The sequence below is a fragment of the Rhamphochromis longiceps genome, linkage group LG6 (genome assembly GCF_057381845.1).
Source record: "Rhamphochromis longiceps isolate RC_006_pf linkage group LG6, R_longiceps_female_GT1.1, whole genome shotgun sequence".
NCBI classification, from domain to species: Eukaryota; Metazoa; Chordata; class Actinopteri; order Cichliformes; family Cichlidae; genus Rhamphochromis; species Rhamphochromis longiceps.
Window position 1 is genome coordinate 7,732,528 of NC_140562.1, and position 17,658 is coordinate 7,750,185.

At 39.3% G+C, this 17,658-nt stretch overlaps 1 protein-coding gene across 1 annotated transcript in view; it reads right to left on the reverse strand.

The window, feature by feature from the left end:
* The window catches only part of LOC146667432 (voltage-gated delayed rectifier potassium channel KCNH1-like), a 124,471-nt gene extending 106,964 nt beyond the window's left edge, over window positions 1-17,507 (reverse strand). The window contains exons 1-4 of the mRNA XM_085409119.1: window positions 17,214-17,507; window positions 13,312-13,435; window positions 13,103-13,209; window positions 5,925-6,053 (exon numbers count right to left, since the gene is read on the reverse strand). Of these exons, the coding sequence (XP_085265245.1) occupies window positions 5,925-6,053; window positions 13,103-13,209; window positions 13,312-13,435; window positions 17,214-17,286 (433 nt within the window). The 5' untranslated portion in view covers window positions 17,287-17,507. The remainder of the gene's footprint in view (window positions 1-5,924; window positions 6,054-13,102; window positions 13,210-13,311; window positions 13,436-17,213) is intronic.
* Window positions 17,508-17,658: the final 151 nt, after the last annotated feature.

Sequence of the window (17,658 nt, forward strand, 5' to 3'; positions counted from 1 at the left end):
TAATAAGCTGGTCAAAGGAGGTAGAGGACACTGACATCAAGACAAGGAAGCTCCTGACCATGCATAGAGAGTTTCACCCCAAGTCCAGCACCCTGAGACTGTACACTAAGTGGAAGAAAGGAGGCCGGGGACTACTGAGTGTCAGTACCACAGTATAGGATGAGACAACAAACATTCATGAGTACATCAGAAAAATGGCCAGGACCAACTGCATGCTCAGTGAATACCTCAGGCAGCAGAAACCCAAGAAAGAGGAGGAACCATCATGGAAGGACAGATGCCTTCACGGTATGTGCCACCAGCAGATAGAGGAAGTGGCTGACATCCATAAATCCTACCAGTGGCTGGACAAAGCTGGACTGACAGATAACACAGAGGCACTAATCATGGCACCACAGAAACCAGCTCTGAGCACAAGATCCGTAGAGGCTGGGGTCTATCACACCGGGCAAGACCCCAGGTGCAGGCTGTGTAAAGATACCCCTTAGACAATCTAGCACATAACAGCAGGGTGCAAGATGCTAGCAGGCAGGGCATACATAGAACGCTATAACCAAGTGGCCGGCATAGTATATAGAAACATCTGTGCCGAATATGGCTTGGAAGTCCCGAGGTCAAAATGGGTGGTTGAGAATGACCTAGCTAAGATCCTGGGGACTTCCACAGACAGACAAAATGGCGATGGCTAACCAAACAGACATAGTAGTAGTGGAGAAGCAGAGGAAAATGGCCGTAGTGATAGATTAGGGGGGTCAGCAACCTTTAAGACCCAAAGAGCCATTTGGGAAAACACTGGGAGCCACAAATACGTTTTGAGATCTAAAATGAAGATAACACTGTATATACTGTTTTTTACCTTTATGCTTTGTGTGAACAACTAAGGTGTGTTACTTATGAAATCCATGAAGTGCTACAGAGAAAATTACATTTTATTTATGTAATTAACACATTTTGAACTCTTAAAGAAATATAACAAAAGGAAAGACGCTGAACTAAAATGATCCAGCAAACAAAAACTGTTGTGAGAAAGAAAGTCTCGATAAATGCACGGCGTTTCGGCGGGTATACCGGCTTCCGCGAGTGTGATGCTTATTTTGAGTGATGAAAAAATAATAAAATATAATTTTATTTTTATATTTCAATATCACAATAATCTTCCAATTTAGAACTACAAGGTAAAAAAGAACTAACATAAATAAAATACACTTCAGCTGAATACTTCTAATTTATTTTCCCAAACCACGAGGAGCCGCACTATAACGACTAAAGAGCCGCACGCCGACCCCTGTGATAGATGTAGCGAAACCGAATGACAGCAACATCAGGAAAAAGGAAGTTGGAGAAGTTCCAATGACTCAGAGAAGAGCTTGAGAAGATATGGAGGGTGAAGGTAACAGTGGTCCCAGTGATAATCGGAGCACTCGGTGCAGTGACTCCCATGTTAGGTGAGTGGCTCCAGCAGATCCCAGGAACAACATCCGAGATCTGTCCAGAGCAGCTCAGTCCTAAGAACAGCAAAGACACTGTGCAGCACCCTAAAGCTCCCAGGCCTCTTGCAGAGGACCTGAGCTTGAAGGATAAAGACCATCCACAGGGGGGAGAGGTGAATTTTATACATATGCATGTATACTCCAAGATGAGGATACACGCATCCTGGACAGAGAGGAACAGTAGTTTGAGCAAGGAGTCAAGGAGGCCATTTACGTGAAGTGGGGAAAGACTATCTCTGAATTGAGGACGTTACATCTTTTACTATATTGCAATGCTGAGATTGCAGCCATTCCCCAACTCTCTGTGAATGGTACTCACGGCATGTCATGATCAGTGGTTGTTGATTAATAATCATGACAATGTGCATATTAATAATCAAGAAACTGACCTCACAGCCCATCGTTCGTCAGTGGTGCTAGTTTCAGTAATCATACACTGTAAACCCCAACAGTCTACCTGACTTATAAAGTTTGTGGATATAACAATTAAAATTCCTCACAAAGTTGAAACAACTTAAAACTTTTCTGTTCGGTTAACGATTCAAACAGTTATAATTGTACATGGCTTAGAAGTTAAGAGTAAATACTGCTTTCTTAATTATGATTTTTGAGTAAATGTTTTTTTCCGAGCTCCGCATGTGGACGTCATGACGTCATGACGTCTTCTCTCTAACCTGAACGACGTTGACAGAAAATTCTGTTCAATATGGCTGCCCTTCTCGAGCGACTGGAGAACACATTTGGAGAAACTTGTAAGTAAAACTGAACCTTCGTTATGTTTATTTTTTCCGTAAAAAAGCAAGTATATTAATATGTTGCAGCCAATAACTTGTTTTCGAATGCGCTGTTGTGTTAAAAAGCACAGACCCAGGTGGTGAATAGTTGTTCGCGGTTGTTCGCGCTCTTTTTCAAACATAGATTATGTCGTCAGTTTTACAGTTTTAACCGATTAAAACACAACGCAAGAAAGTTGGCGTTTTTACAACAGCAGCCTCACTGTTCGGCAGGTTTTTTTTTTTTTTCTTCTCATTAGCATCATTCAAAAGTGACTTAGCTAGCAGTGGCAACTTCTATCTAAAACAATTGAAATATAGCAAGGTGTTGTATATTTAGTGTGCTGATAAGGTTTTCAATATTTTTATTTTTTCTTCCAAGGCTGAAGGCCAAAGACAAAAAGACAGAAGAAAAAAAAATTCAGACTGCAATTAATTTCAGGTGGAGACAGTAAACACAGGTGAGTTGAAAGATCTATTGAAGAAACCATTCATTAAGTCCCTTAAGGTGAAGATTTCATATATTGATAATGATAAAATTAACACAAATTAAAAGTTTCACTGATAAACACACAATTTTTCCTTGCTTTGAACCCCATGTTCTATATAGATCACAGCTCTGATCTGGAGAACACTATTTTAAAATACTGTGTAGGGTTTTTGTCAAATGATTAAGAAACATACTCTCTGTCACAAGAGACAGAAAGGTTGTATCTTAAAAGAAAAGTCTCCAAAATTTAGTAGAGTCTGATGTCATGCAGTTTCTTAAACATGTATTCTCCCCAAAAAACTGAAAACTTTGCGTTAAATGAACTTTTCTTTTCCCTTTTTAGGAGGCGCCTGATATCAATGTGAAACGCACTGCAGTACTTCGTGCCCTTCCTGTATACCTGCGGGAGGAGGACCCAGAATTCTTTTAGACATGTAATGTAAGTGTATTTTTGCATTACTTAAATTCTGCCAGTAAGATAAAATGCTATGGATTTTTTTAAATACAATTTAATACCCTAGCAGCTACCAAATTGTACAAACAAAATACCCTCTCTGTAGAAAACCCACACACACACAGGTCAGGAGCAGGGCACAGGCGTATCACAGCACTATGGCTATGCTGCAGGTGGCCCAAAAACCAGGCTGAAGTCAAGATTTAGTTTCTTTTTGAGATAAAGTCATGAAATAAAAAATTACTTTTTTTTTTAGAAAAATAATAAAAATACAAATTATGTAATGCAAGAAGCTAACACGTTAATGTACATTTTTCAAAAAAAGTAGAGTACCCTAACTCGTTACAAAGTAACCCACTACACTGCTGAATGTTTTGCTAGATTACAGGTCATGCTTGTCACATTCTCTCAAACCAACCTTACTCATTTAATTGGGGCGATCGTGGCTCAAGAGTTGGGAGTTCGCCTTGTAATCAGAAGGTTGCCGGTTCGAGCCCTGGCTCCGACAGTCTCGGTCGTTGTGTCCTTGGGCAAGACACTTCACCCGTTGCCTACTGGTGGTGGTCAGAGGGCCCGCTGGTGCCAGTGTCCGGCAGCCTCGCCTCTGTCAGTGCGCCCCAGGGTGGCTGTGGCTACAATGTAGCTGCCATCACCAGTGTGTGAATGGGTGTGAATGTCTGGATGACTGAATGTGTAAAGCGCTATACAAATACAGGCCATTTACCATTGATACTGTGTCTATTCCAGGCGGACACATTGGATGAGTCGACCCTCATTGACACTCCAGTTGCCCTTCTCACAGTGGTTACCGACGGCGCTTCCCAGTCCAGTCCATTTTACTTCCTCAAGCATGGCTGTTTTGGTGAAAGGCGACTAGGTGATGCGTGATATTCCCAGATTTGCAAATGCATTTGCTTTATTGTTTGGCTTGATCTATGCTCTGCATTTAGACTACCCCAGGAAGCTGGTTCACACATTTGCCTTAGTCCAAAATATCTTCATGGGGCTTGATGACGGCAAACCCCTGAAACCCCTGCCTACATGCTGTTAAGGAATATAAGGCAATGTTTGTCAGGACACGCACTCTGTTACTGAGCACTTTGTTTGAAGCACTTTAAGCACTTTAAGTTTACTACAGGCTTTGGGTGGATTTAACTCCATCAGTTTACCTAATTTTCCTATACTTGACTGCCTTATCTGGTTATTTGGAAGCTGATCGTCTTTGTACCCATTTTAAAAAATTGTTTTTCATTTCTATTTAAAAAAAAGTGATTAGTATTTGACTTTTTGTTTTGCATTTTTGTGTATTTTGAGAAAGATGCAATTAGGACTGATGTCGTCCTTTGTGAGTTTATAAAAAGATAAATGTTCTACACAGAATTTATAATGCTCACTTTATGGTGCCGATGTCCATGTTAGTTGTTTTATAAAAACATTTGTGATGTTTTTAAATTTTCATGAAAAAATGTTAAATAAACAAAATGTAAAGTAACTGAATTTCCGTACTTTTTTTTTTTTAGTAGTCTACACTCACAACATAAATATCTTTTAATTAATAATCAGATAATTTGAGTTTAGGTTGTAATATAATTGCATTGTGTTGCATCAAAATAATAAACTACAAGAAACACAAAAATATTGAAATTAAAGTATACAGTCTTTGAGTAAAGCTCAATTAATAAAATATAAAATATAATTTAAAATTTTTAGGTTAACAATAAATACAAATTTTGAGTACCCCATACTTAGAAGATATGAGTTTTTGTACTTAAATCTTTTGAGGTAATCAGTTTCCACAAAAGTTTTAAGTTCAGTCAACTTGTTCGGGTTTACAGTGTACAAATGTACTCTCTATAAGGTTGGGGAAACTTGCATTCAGCTAAAACCGAAGAAGTCGCTTGGATAAGTAAGGAAACACTGAAAATACTATGTCCAGATTAACAGAATCAACTCTTCTGAAAGTTAGCTAAAGTGTACTCTTGAGTAAGGACAGTATTTTATCCTGCGATGTTGTGGAAGAAGAGATGAATTGTCAATCTCCAGTAATGCCCCAAAGTTTCGATAGTGGCACCACTGCCATTTTTTTTATTTATTTACCTTACCTAAGGCTGAGGCTTATAGAGTTCTGTGCATTGTTCCTCTTCAATAAATGCCCAAATGTCAACAGAAGAAATGATTTTCTGAAACAGGGTGATACATCAGTATTTATGAATTCCTGTTCATATTTGAGATTTCTGTCTCGTCACTTTTCCCAAGTAAGCTCACAATACTTTTACACATCTTTCTTCTTCAATATAGTAAATATTTATGCTCAGTGGATGACTTTGAGTGGATGCGAATGAAGGCTAAGGTGATCCTTATAGGATAATAGCTTTTTGACCCTTTTACACTTCTGGCACACTTGCTGTTGGGGCTGTCTATGTTATGAGTTTTGGGGTTTTTGGTTCTTTCTAGAGTTTTATTTATTTGAAAGAGGATTATGTATTGTTGGAATTGAGCTGTCAGCCATTTCCTAATGTTTATATGTCTATGTTTATTTTTTCCCTACACCTGGTAAAATTTCCTTTGATATTGTTATTTCAAGTCTAAAGTTTTGAGTTTCTGTTTTTTATATCCTTAGGTTAATCCAGCTGTGTGCTCCTATTCTGTTCCTTCAGCCTTTTCTATGTTTGTCTTTTATCTCTGTCAAGATTACCCACACTTTGGAACCAACCCACCTTTAGAAGATTCATCCTCAATCGGTTGCTTGAAGGCAGTGATGTCACTGAAAGTGCAGAGAAACAGGACAACTTTGTCCTGCTCATTTCTGATTGGGGCAATCTTCATGAAAAACCAAACTGGCATCCCTGCGGAACAGAACAGGAAGTAAAGCACTGTTTCTCACAACAACAATCTGTCAACAAGGAAAATATAATAATGCAAAATTAAAATAAAATTTAATAAAGAATAACAAGTAGACAACAATTTATTTGTGATTTGTACTGTTTCACTGTAGTACTACATTTCCTCTGGGCATTGGCATGTTGACATGATGGTGTCAAAAATTCAAGTAACCATCGGTGGGACCACTCCATTTTAAATATCCAATTAAAAAATTTATTGTACAAAAAGGTTCTTTTAAACAATATAATTCTGATATCGACACCATCTGATAATATTGTGTGTACGCGGTCTACAACCTAAATGTTTTTTGTTCACACTCTCTGAAGTTCAGTGAGTGATCACATGCACCGTAACCCACTGCTATATCGGTAAATCAACAACTTTATGCCTAAAGCTGTATATACACCTGCTAGTCACTTGCAATGTAATGTATTTACTACCACGTCATATGCATACAAAGGTCTGCTAATCCTTTTTGTCTATACAATATAATTTGTTACAGCATCTGGATATCACTACATTATTTAACTGCTCCCCAGCCTGCCCTAACTTACAGTCCAGTGGAAGACTCCAAATTGCTGTTAGGTTACAATAATACTAACAGAACACTACAGGGCTTAATACTGAAGCTTGTTTACCTGTTAGGGACAAGTGAATTTTTCAGTGGATAAGTAGAATAGAAATTTCTTTTCATTATCAAATACTAATACTGCAGATTTTCATATTATTTGCTAATCACTAGTTTAAATTTACTCATCATCCACATAGAAATTCTCCAATTGTCATTTTACTACAAGAGTTTGTGTATAGATATTAACGTTTATTCATTCATATACCGCAAAATCACAACAATTGCCTCAAGACCCCCATAATAAATATATAAAATGTAAGGAAATTTGTGTTTGGCAGAGCTGAAATGGGACAAAAAAAAGCCCTGGCATTTCTAGTTCAGACGGCAATATATGTAATGTATATATGTATATATTTCATCTTGTTTGATTGATTGAAACAAGTTGGTAATCTGTGATACTCTCCCTTCATAATTATGTTTCTCCATCTATTTTCTTACCACATTAATTTCACTTTCTCCATCTCTTCTTCACTTCTCCACAGTTGGTACTAGCAGGGGTGCCTCCAGAATTTTTTCATAGGGGTACATACAAATATTGGGGGGTAGCACCAAAAACAGAATTTCATGGTTTTTTTTTATGTTGTTGTCAAATATAAGTTACTTGAAAAATTTGGCAATAGAAAAAAAGAATATGTATAGAGTTAATTTCCTGCTATTAAAGTTGATATCATTGAAAATAGGTACATATGAAAACCAAATAAGATTTTGAAATCCATAATATTCTGTTTTAATTGATCGATTGATTGATTGAAGCAGAAGCTGCTTCTATAAGTGGGAGGGATCTAGCAGAGGTGGCGGATAAACCTAACCTTGGTGTCTATTGTCTTATGTAGTCTGAGAGTTGACTGAATGTAGAGTGGGCATTGTTTGTCCTCTGCGGTGGGGACAGGTGGGCCGCCCTGTGCTCTATGGGGCTTGGTGGTGCTGCTGCTGTGGGCCCTCGTCTGGATTGGTCCAGGCCCCCTGCCCTTGGTAGATTTCGGGGAACAGGGATGCCCATGGGGGTCAGCAGGGGAGCTGGCTCCAAGAATAGGGTACTTTGCCCCCACTGCCAATCCTTTCCGCCCCATCCGCAATTGCATCTCTCCTCCCGCTCCTTCACACCACCACACATGCAGGGCCTTGAGGTACAGGTGCGTCACTGAGGTGCAGGGGAGGCATATGTCCTTTTTCCTCTCCAGGCCACCTGTGCCTCAATTTTATTCCACCACTTAGAGGCTCACATTACTTCCACTCTCATGACGCATACATATTGGGCCTTGGGGATGGGCGTCCAAAAGACGGTCTATTTATTTTGCTTCACCTCTGGTGCTGGTGCTCTCAATTTTAAATACATGTAGACATTGAGGGTTCTTGGGAGGGGCTGTGCTGACACCAGCTGCTGAGTATATGTGAAATGGGGGTGGGAATGTATGTTTGTTTGTATCTGAGTGTGTGCCTGTTTGTCTATGTGTAGAGTGGGGTCTTAGACTCCACCTCTCTCGGAACATCTCAAATAACTAATAAACTAATAAACTATGACAGTCAAATTGACCACTATAGCAATCTGATGGGCTTTTTTCTTGGCCTTCAGACAATAATGCTGATTGAAACAGTGCTGGATAGAACAGGCAAAAAAACAAAACAAAAAGAAAAATGATAAATGAATTCTCACAAAAAAGAAGAAAAATGTTGAGGAAAGACAAATAAGTGTTAGATCTTGTAAGGGTGTGGACTGTTGCCTGTCTCTATGTTGGACCTGAGATGCACCAGTGATCTGTATTGGCATCTGCTTTTCTGCAGCCCTATTACATTAATACCAGGATAGAACAGGATGGCTTGGTGCTAGCAGCAGCAGCTTTCTGTGACTGTGGGGCCTGTTTTTTTTTTTTTTGTTTGCCACTTCTTCCACACTAAACTTTTTCTACAAGAAACGTGAGACAACAGCGAAGGTAGGGGAGGCGCCGGTCATATTGAGAGATTTAATTGGGAAATCCACTGTCAGTAATGAAAATGAACCAACGAGCTGCTATCAGTGCTTGTACGGTTGCTACGCAGCAGCCCTTCAGGCTGGCACATCGGCCCAAAAGTGCGATGGCCCACCGGGAAAATGCCTGGTATGCTAGACCAGCCCTGGTGTTTGGTCAGTTATCTTTGTTGTAACCATCCTTCTTCTTATATTGTTGGAAAGCCTGTTTATTTCCCCCTAAATTGTGCCACATTTGTAAGGAAAACACATATGAAAATGGAAAATGCACAGTTGCCAAACCTTCTCTGCCAATGCCGAGCAGCTGATTCTACTATACTGTTACACTAGGTGCTGACAATTAGGTAGCTGATTGGTGCATGATACGCAGCAACTGTAAGCATGGTCCCTACTACAGTGGTCAGTTGAATTCATTTCAATTCAGTTTTATTTATATATTATTACTTTTGCTGCAGCATTTTCGATCAACTGAAGGCTTTTTGGGGAGTTTTTAAGACAACCTGACAATAATGAATTATTGTCCAGCCTGGAAGAAATAAATGCATAAAGTAGTCTTCTCATACAAAATATTTCTAATTTTAGACATATTGTGCAATCAAAAGAAAACAGTTTAATATGCACACTGAAGAACATACTGTGGTCAAAAAAGATTCATTTAAAAATGATTCTTTACACTGTTACTGGAGGCCAAGGTAATGCCATTCAGAGTAAGTATCTGGTTAGAAACCATGTTTCAAATTTTTTAGGGCAGAGCACAATAACCTCAGTTTTATCTGAATCCAGGTCATCCAGGTCTTTATGTTTTAAATACATTCCTATAGTCTAGCTAATTGGTGTGTGTGGTGTCTGTCTTCATGGATAAAGCTGGGTATCATCTACCTAGCAATGAAAACATATGCTATGTTCTCTAATGATACTGCCTAATGGAAGCATGTGTAATGTAAAGAGAAGTGGTCTTAGCACGGAACCCTGAAGTGGAGTGGAGAGGATGGAAAAACGGACCTGCAGTCCAGATCTCAGTGCTATTGAACACTTATGGGATTGCCTTGGGTGTGCTGCTTGTGCCAGATTGGCCAATACAAATGCACTGGCGACTTGTGGCAAACACTGGGATGCCATCCCACAGCAAGCTGGCCAGCATGAGCAGTAGTGGCGACACAGGCGGTTGCCTGGGGCGGCATCGTGGTGGGGGGCGGCATCACAGGCATCAGGAAAAAAAAATTGCTCGTACTCATGCTGCCCTGACATCATGCCAGCGCATATTGGGAATGGTACAGGCACCGATCGGTTTTCTATCGCCCATTTGCTGGGAGTAAGGGCGCCCTCCATTTGCGAGGTGCACCTGCTGCTTGCGGCACAGGGAGGAGAGGGCGGGGGGGGTGGTGTATTCTCCGGGTGGCTGGAGCAGCATCTAATAACCAATTCGCAAAATAACACAAAATAAAAACAAACCAACAAACACGAAAACACCAGACATCATGATACAGACTTACAATTTGCACTGATGTTTTTTCGAAATTCTATAAGCGAAAAGTGAGCGCGAGAGCCCTCGGTGCGCCTGCTCGCTGCTGAAGTCAAAGTAAACTTTATTGTCATCTCCGCTACATACAGTCCAGTATATAGAGAGACGAGACGACGAGGCTCCTGTTACAGCAGTGCAAGTAAACAAACAATAAGAAGAAGAAGAGTAAGAAAATAAATATACAGATTAGGACTAGGGGTAAAGGGATCAATAACAATTTATAATTTATAGTTTGATGATTTAAAGTCTCACACACAACCCGTCAAAAGGGGACGGGGCCCTGCTGCTTCCAAATAGAGCACATTTCATTCATAATGTTGTAAATCCAAATCCATTATGTATTCATGATTTGAATCCTGGAATCCCAGAAATAAACCCTAGACAAAGTGAATCTGTGAACTAAGGTGAAGGTTATGTTGTGGTGATCCTCAGGTTGGGGGATGGGTGTTCGCCCAGGGCGCCAAACAGGCTAGGACCGCCACTGAGCATGAATGAGGATGAATAAACTGTTAAACTCTTAATATGTCTTGTTTCTTTAGACTAATCATCCAACCACCAAAAAGGAGTCAATTGGAAAATAACCTGTTTGGCATTGGCAGAGATGATATGCCAAGGTTTTCATTGATACAACCCACATACTCAACTCTGCTGCTCAACAAACCAATTAAATTTCCTTATAAATGTTACACCATTTAGAGGAAATGTGTTTTCCAAAGGTATAAAATCTACTGCCAAGAAGCACTGTTACAACAAAGAAATATTCAATAATGGCAATGCTGCATCCCATGGAAAGACCAATTTCAAGCTTTGAACTTGAAAAGTAAACGTATGCGATCTGCAGCTATACATAGCTCAGTGGCATTAGCTTGATATCTTCTATTCTAATTATGTTAATTGCTCCCAAATAGAGAGATTTAAATTTCACCGATAACTTTCTATCCAGGCAGAAAAAAAAGAACAATATTTTTTTCACTGATCCTTTACACAAAACAACCCCTAACTATACAACTTGTCACCAACAGAGAAAAAGATAACATGGGAGCCAAGAAAGCCCAGTGTTTCAGCCTCCAGCAGCCTTGACCTATTGCAGCATACCTAAACAAGTGTTCTGGGTCACCTGATCCAACCATAAATTTTATCAAAAAGGAAAGTTGTTTAGTATAATCTTACAACTTAGAAGAATCAATACCATTTTAAAACCAAAGCCTTGTTAAATACTAAGTTATTTTGTATGATGTGTGAAGTTTGCTTTAGGTGGTGTTATGCTTATAAAAATATATACAAACACAGAAATAAAAAATAAAGGAACCTTCACCTTCTGAATTCTTTATCAAATACATTTTTTTTTTTTTACTGGCAAAAGTTGTTTGCAAATGTAATAGGCTAGGTCAGGGATCAGCAACCCGCGGCTCTTTAGTCTTTATTTTGCGGCTCCGGGTGGTTTGGGAAAATAAATTATAAGTATTTAGCTGAAGTGTATTTTATTTGTGTTTAGTTCTTTTTTTACCTTGTAGTTCTAAATTGGAAGATTATTGTGATTTTGAAATATAAAAATACAATTATATTCTATTATTTTTTCATCGCTCAAAATAAGCGTCACACTCGCGGAAGCCGGTGTACCCGCCGAAACGCTGTGCGTTTATCGAGACTTTCAACCCCAGGTAGGCCAATCGTGGATCTTCGGATCCACATTATGTCGGCAGCTGTTCTCCACCGTGAACTACGTTAAAAACAAACACCGCTCACGCCTCACAGATGACAGCTTACAGTCCTGCGTAAAGATGAAAGCCCCGATTTGCAGACGCTGTGCGCAGAGGTTCGGGACCATAAGTCTTATTGTAAACATATCACGGCAGACCTGACGATGTTTGCATGAACATGCTTTTCAGCATCTCTTTATTGACCACTTTTCACACACGGTTGCTGACGCATACAGCCAGCTGTAGCTTTTCAACAGCAGAGAGGGCACAGACTTTAAGGCAGCGAGGCGTGATTGCGGGTCCCGCTCAGGTGCGTCCGACTCCCCTGCAGCGGCGCTGCAGACCACGCCCCACCACACACATTAACCAGGTAAAATACATATTTAGGCAGAATTTTGCAAATATCAATTTTTTTTGCAGCATAGTGCTTTTCCCCCAATTATTTTTTAAAAGTCAGGTCAAGGCTCCAAAAGCCCAAAGGCGATATAAGGGTGGCGGTTCACAACAGTTTTTGTTTGCTGGATCATTTTAGTTCAGCTGGGTGTCTTTCCTTTTGTTATATTTCTTTAAGAGTTCAAAATGTGTTATTACATAAATAAAATGTCATTTTCTCTGTAGCACTTCATGGATTTCATAAGCAACACACCTTAGTTGCTCTGTGGATTCTTTTAAAAAGCAGTTAAAAAATATTCTGTTCAAACAAGCCTTTTGTTGATCTACGTATTTTATATTCTTTACATTATTTACATTTGATCTTTTACATTGTGCATAATGTCTATTGATTGTATTGTTTATTTTAATATTTGTGTACAGCGCTTTGTGACTGCCTGTCTGTGAAAAGCGCTTAATAAATAAACTTTACTTACTTTAGTTGTTCACACAAAGCATAAAGGTAAAAAAAACAATATATAGTGTTATCTTCATTTTAGATGTCAAAAAGTATTTGCGGCTCCCAGTGTTTTCTTTTGCGTGGAAACCAGGTCCAAATGGCTCTTTGGGTGTTAAAGGTTGCTGACCCCTGGCTAGGTAATTAAAAGGCTGTGAGCTTTTAGCATGGTGTGTCCCAGATTAGCATATATACAATTTCTAGATTTCTTGAGATCCTTTGGTATCTGGGTTTTTGAGGAAGCAGTTCATACAAACATTTTTGGATGCAGCTTACACGGTCATATCCAGTACTATTAAATACTCACGGTTTTTCTTGTACATCAGAATCTCAAAAGAGTTCATCTCGTAGTTCTCAAAGGTCTGTCGAACCTTCTCACTCATTTCCTTGTCTGTCAGCTCTCCATACATGAAGCTGCAGAGGAAAACCAAGTATTTGCATTGATACAGTACACATTTACTTGAGACAATCAGTCCTCAATAATCCATGCGGTGGTATCCATGTGTGTTGTGGTACCTGCAGGTGCTGCTCTTTTGCATGACCTCAGCACGATGGTAGCCAGAGAGTTTACAGAAGCCATCATTGCTATAGACGATTGGCCACTCCACGATCTGAGCGTTTCCCAGCACAAAATTGGTATCTGACCACAGAAACCAATAAGTGATAGTCTTCCCTACTTCGCAACATCACATGACTGAAAAATTATATGAATCCAGCATTCACAATATTTCTCCACATTTCACGAGGGCTACAACAACTAGTTTAAAAAATGCCCATTGCAGCCTTCCAGAGTCCACATTATTCTGATAAAATATTTTGGTTGTTCAATAGCACCAAACCCAATAGAGAAGCTAAGTTAAGCTAACTATTACGTAAGTAATTATTGCTAATCAATTAAGTGGTAAATTAAACTAATAAATAATTGCCTCACTTTTACACCTGTAAAATCAATGTTAAACTAATTATGATGATTCTTTTTATTTAATAACCAACTGGCCTACACTTAATACCTGTGCTATTAAAAGACAGTCATTTTTCAATTCAGTTCAATTCAGGTTAATTTATAAAGTGCCAAATCACAACAGTGTCCTCCACGTGCGTTTTATTGTAACAGAGGGGAAACCTCTAATAGTGGATGGGAATTAATAAGAATTTATCAATTCCAATACCATTATTATTGGTATGGATAAGTGATATTACTTATTGATTCTCTTACTGATTTGTTTGTTACCTGTTGAAGTTCAGGGTCTAGTTGCTGGACCAGGGATGGGATTCACTCAGCTTTAACATCAATCTAGGTTTTTAGCTAGCTTAGTGTTAGCATGTTGTCTGTGCAGGTACTTGCAAAGAGCCGAATTTGTGTTGGCAGCAAAATGTGTTTGTCCTGGATGGAGGTTCCACTTACTCTTGTATTTTTGTCCTTTTGTGAATTAAAAATAAAAGTAATGTCTATATCCACCTTTAAGAATGTGCCAAAATCAGCTGATTGTAGTACAAGTGCAAGTGGAATCAATGAGCAGGCACACAGACTAACAGCTCAAAGGAATTGAACTCCTGGGAACTGGTTCTTGATTCCCATCCCACCCCCAACAATCAGATGTTCTATGAGGAAATAAGGCGACGGCAGAAAAGAAAAACTCTTTTTTTTCTGCCCCACATTCTACTTTTACCTCAGGAACCAGAGGCTAAGAAAGTAATTAAGTAAGTAACATTTATTTATAAAGCACTTTTCACAGATAAAATATGGATGGTAAAATGGGGCCTGATTATTCAAGACCTTACATAAGGAGAAGGACGTTGAAATTTGATTCTGGATTTAACACGAAGGCAATGAAAAGAAGCTACTATGGGGAAAATACTGTCTTGCTTGTTACTTCCTCTAAGTACTCTAAGGAGCTTGGAAAGAAAAGCGTCTGGACTTCTTTAAGTTGCTTGAAGACGTTTCGCCTCTCATTGCTCTCAGGCGGTGGTTTACGACACTAATTGTCTGCTATCTATAATCCAGTTTTGAGATCCCTTCCCAGACGCCTTAACGCCCACTCACATCCTGGGCCATCTGACCTCAGGAAATCACATGATAGGGTGGGGCTAGGTTTCACAATGAGCTCACCCAAAACCTTGGCTGATTGTGACCTACACCCATTTTCACACCTTGGCTCATGTGATTAGGTAGAGGATCATTATTGGGTCAATTGTCCCTCATGGTGGGTTACTTCCACAGATCTTAAATCTGGGACTCTCCACCATTTGACCATAGAACTGAAGAAGCTTCTCGGATGAGAGGTGAAACGTCTTCAAGCAACTTAAAAAAGTCCAGACGCTTTTCTTTCCAAGCTCCTTTGACTACGATGACCTGGATGACTGATAACCTTCACGGACATCTTCCTCTAAGTACTCTATTTTTCTTCTATTATTGTCTTAGGGTCTTTACAATATAAAAGTGCCTTGAAGTGACTGTTGTAAATTGACATCATATAAATATAATGAATGAAAACTCAAGTCATTAAAGTTGCTTATCTTTTCCAGCACGGTCATGGTCTTGGCACTGGATTTAGTGTGCTGCATTCCTTCTTGAGTCTTCATGAATGTCTTTTGTTAATATATAATTAGAGATGCAGTTACCCCCTTTTACTGAATAATGGCTGGTGTAATTCAAAGCATGTCTAGAGGAACTTCCTAGCATTTAAATTAGTGCCTGGTGATATGAAAAAAAAAAATCCATCCATCCATCCATCCATTTTGCAAGTATCTTTTCGATACCAATGCAGCACATTTACATTTCCTAGTATAAGCAACAATGGGACAAGTCTGGGCATTTCTGAGAGAGCACTAGCAGCAAAAAAGGGATTTGCTTTAACAACCAGTACTTTGCAAAACATTCAAGAAAATTGTTTCTTGTGAAACTTGGAACCACAAACTGATTATTATTATTATTATAAATGTAGAGTAGTGTCAGTTTGAATTAAGGCAGCTGAGTAATTTTATTCAATTCAGTGAGGTGTGATGGTAATGTTAGCTTACAGCAAAGGTAAATGTAGAATGTTACTATACAGGCTGTGATTTAGTAAAATAATTATTCCCCCCGATTAGTGTGGCTTTAGTTAAAGCAAATACGCCCACAGAGAGCAGCGAGTAACAATTAGAAAATTTTCTTAGTTTTATAGTGTACATATTATTTATTGATGCAATTTGCACTTACGTACTTTTGCTGTTTTTAAGTGACTTCATTTGTACTTTTCTTTGTTTTTAGAAGTAGGGTGGACCCTGGATAACTGGTTTCTTTCTCCTGTTACAGGCCTACACACCGCTGCTGTCTTGTACCCTTTGTTGCTTTGTTGCTGTTGTGTTTGACTGGCATCGATTGGTTCCTTGTTCTATAGTGCTTTAGTGTTAACAGTTTGTTATATTTTAATCATGCTTTTAGTTGTACTGCTAATAATTGTATTTTAAACGGTGTGTGTGTGTGTGTTTGTATTCCTGTATATAATATTTCCTGAATTTTGTGTTCTGTATTGCTTGATATGCATGTTTATTTTAATTTTCTTTAGTGAAGACACAGCTGCTTGCAGGGGGAGGGGGGCTAGGCACGTGTGGTGGAATTCCCTTTTGTGGATTGGAGTGTACATACCGGGAAACAAGTATAACGGGCCATTTAAGTTGCAGTGAGAGTGGCAGTGAGGATTTCAGAAAGATTGCACGGGTGAGTGATTGGTGGCACCCTTGGTCCCTCCTCCCTGTAGGTTGCCTTCAAGTGGCTAGTCTCCACCATTTTAGTTAACTATTTTCTTGAGCTGCTATTTTAACCAAGGGCAGCATCATGGCAGTGAACCTGGTCCTTTAAAGTAATGTTTATTAATAAAGTGTCTTAACGGATTGGTACTGTCAGCCCTGCTATTTAGTTTGTTTTTATTCTCTGCAGCTCTAAATTGGTAGTTGTTTATCTAATAAACTTTGCTCTATGAAATTGATTTGCCTTACCCCTACTTGTTAATAAGGAGCCTATGTGCCTTTTGTAACTGTTACAACGTGTGAATATATATATATATATATATATATATATATATATATATATATATATATATATATATATATATATATATATATATGTATGTGTGTGTGTGTGTGTGTGTGTGTGTGTGTGTGTGTGTGTGTGTGGGGAAAGTGAGGGAGAGCGAGAGAGAGAGAGAGAGAGAGAGGAATAGCCATCACTGAAAGTAAAGAGCTACCATAATAAATTTAAACCATAATTACTTGTGGTTTCAGTACTACTTAGGTTTTTAGCAATTGCCCGTGTGTGTTTATGTGGCTATGCCTGAAGGCGAAATGAGCAACAAAATCACAAAACATTATATATAAGAAATATATTATCACCATTTGAAGCCAGGTGCAGAACAGATCAGAACCGGATCGTATCTTACCGTTGGACCGGCGGACGATGTTCTCTAGAAACGTGTTCTGAGGGGCCACGAGACCCCGCCGTCCTCTCGCCATCCTGCCGTCCTTCTGCAATGAGCAGAGCGAGCTGCTTCCTGCCGCTCACATATTACATATAAACACGAGCTTCGCACGCTGTATAGTATGTGCTTGTGCTCGCTCTCTCCCCACCTCAGCAGGCTCGCTATTGGCAGATTATTGCTGCACAAGCTTCGAGATGGGCCAGAGACTGGCTGTGATAGAGCGAGCTTCAAACATATGTGGGGAGAGAGGGTGGATGCCAGAGGAGTGAGAGAGGCGTATTGATGCTTTATACAGTGAGCATTACATTATCATCACGTCACTGATTGTAATTAAAAACACTGCAGACATAATATTTCGGTATTAAGAAAACGTACCACAGTAAGTAATTGCACCTGTAGTGAAAAC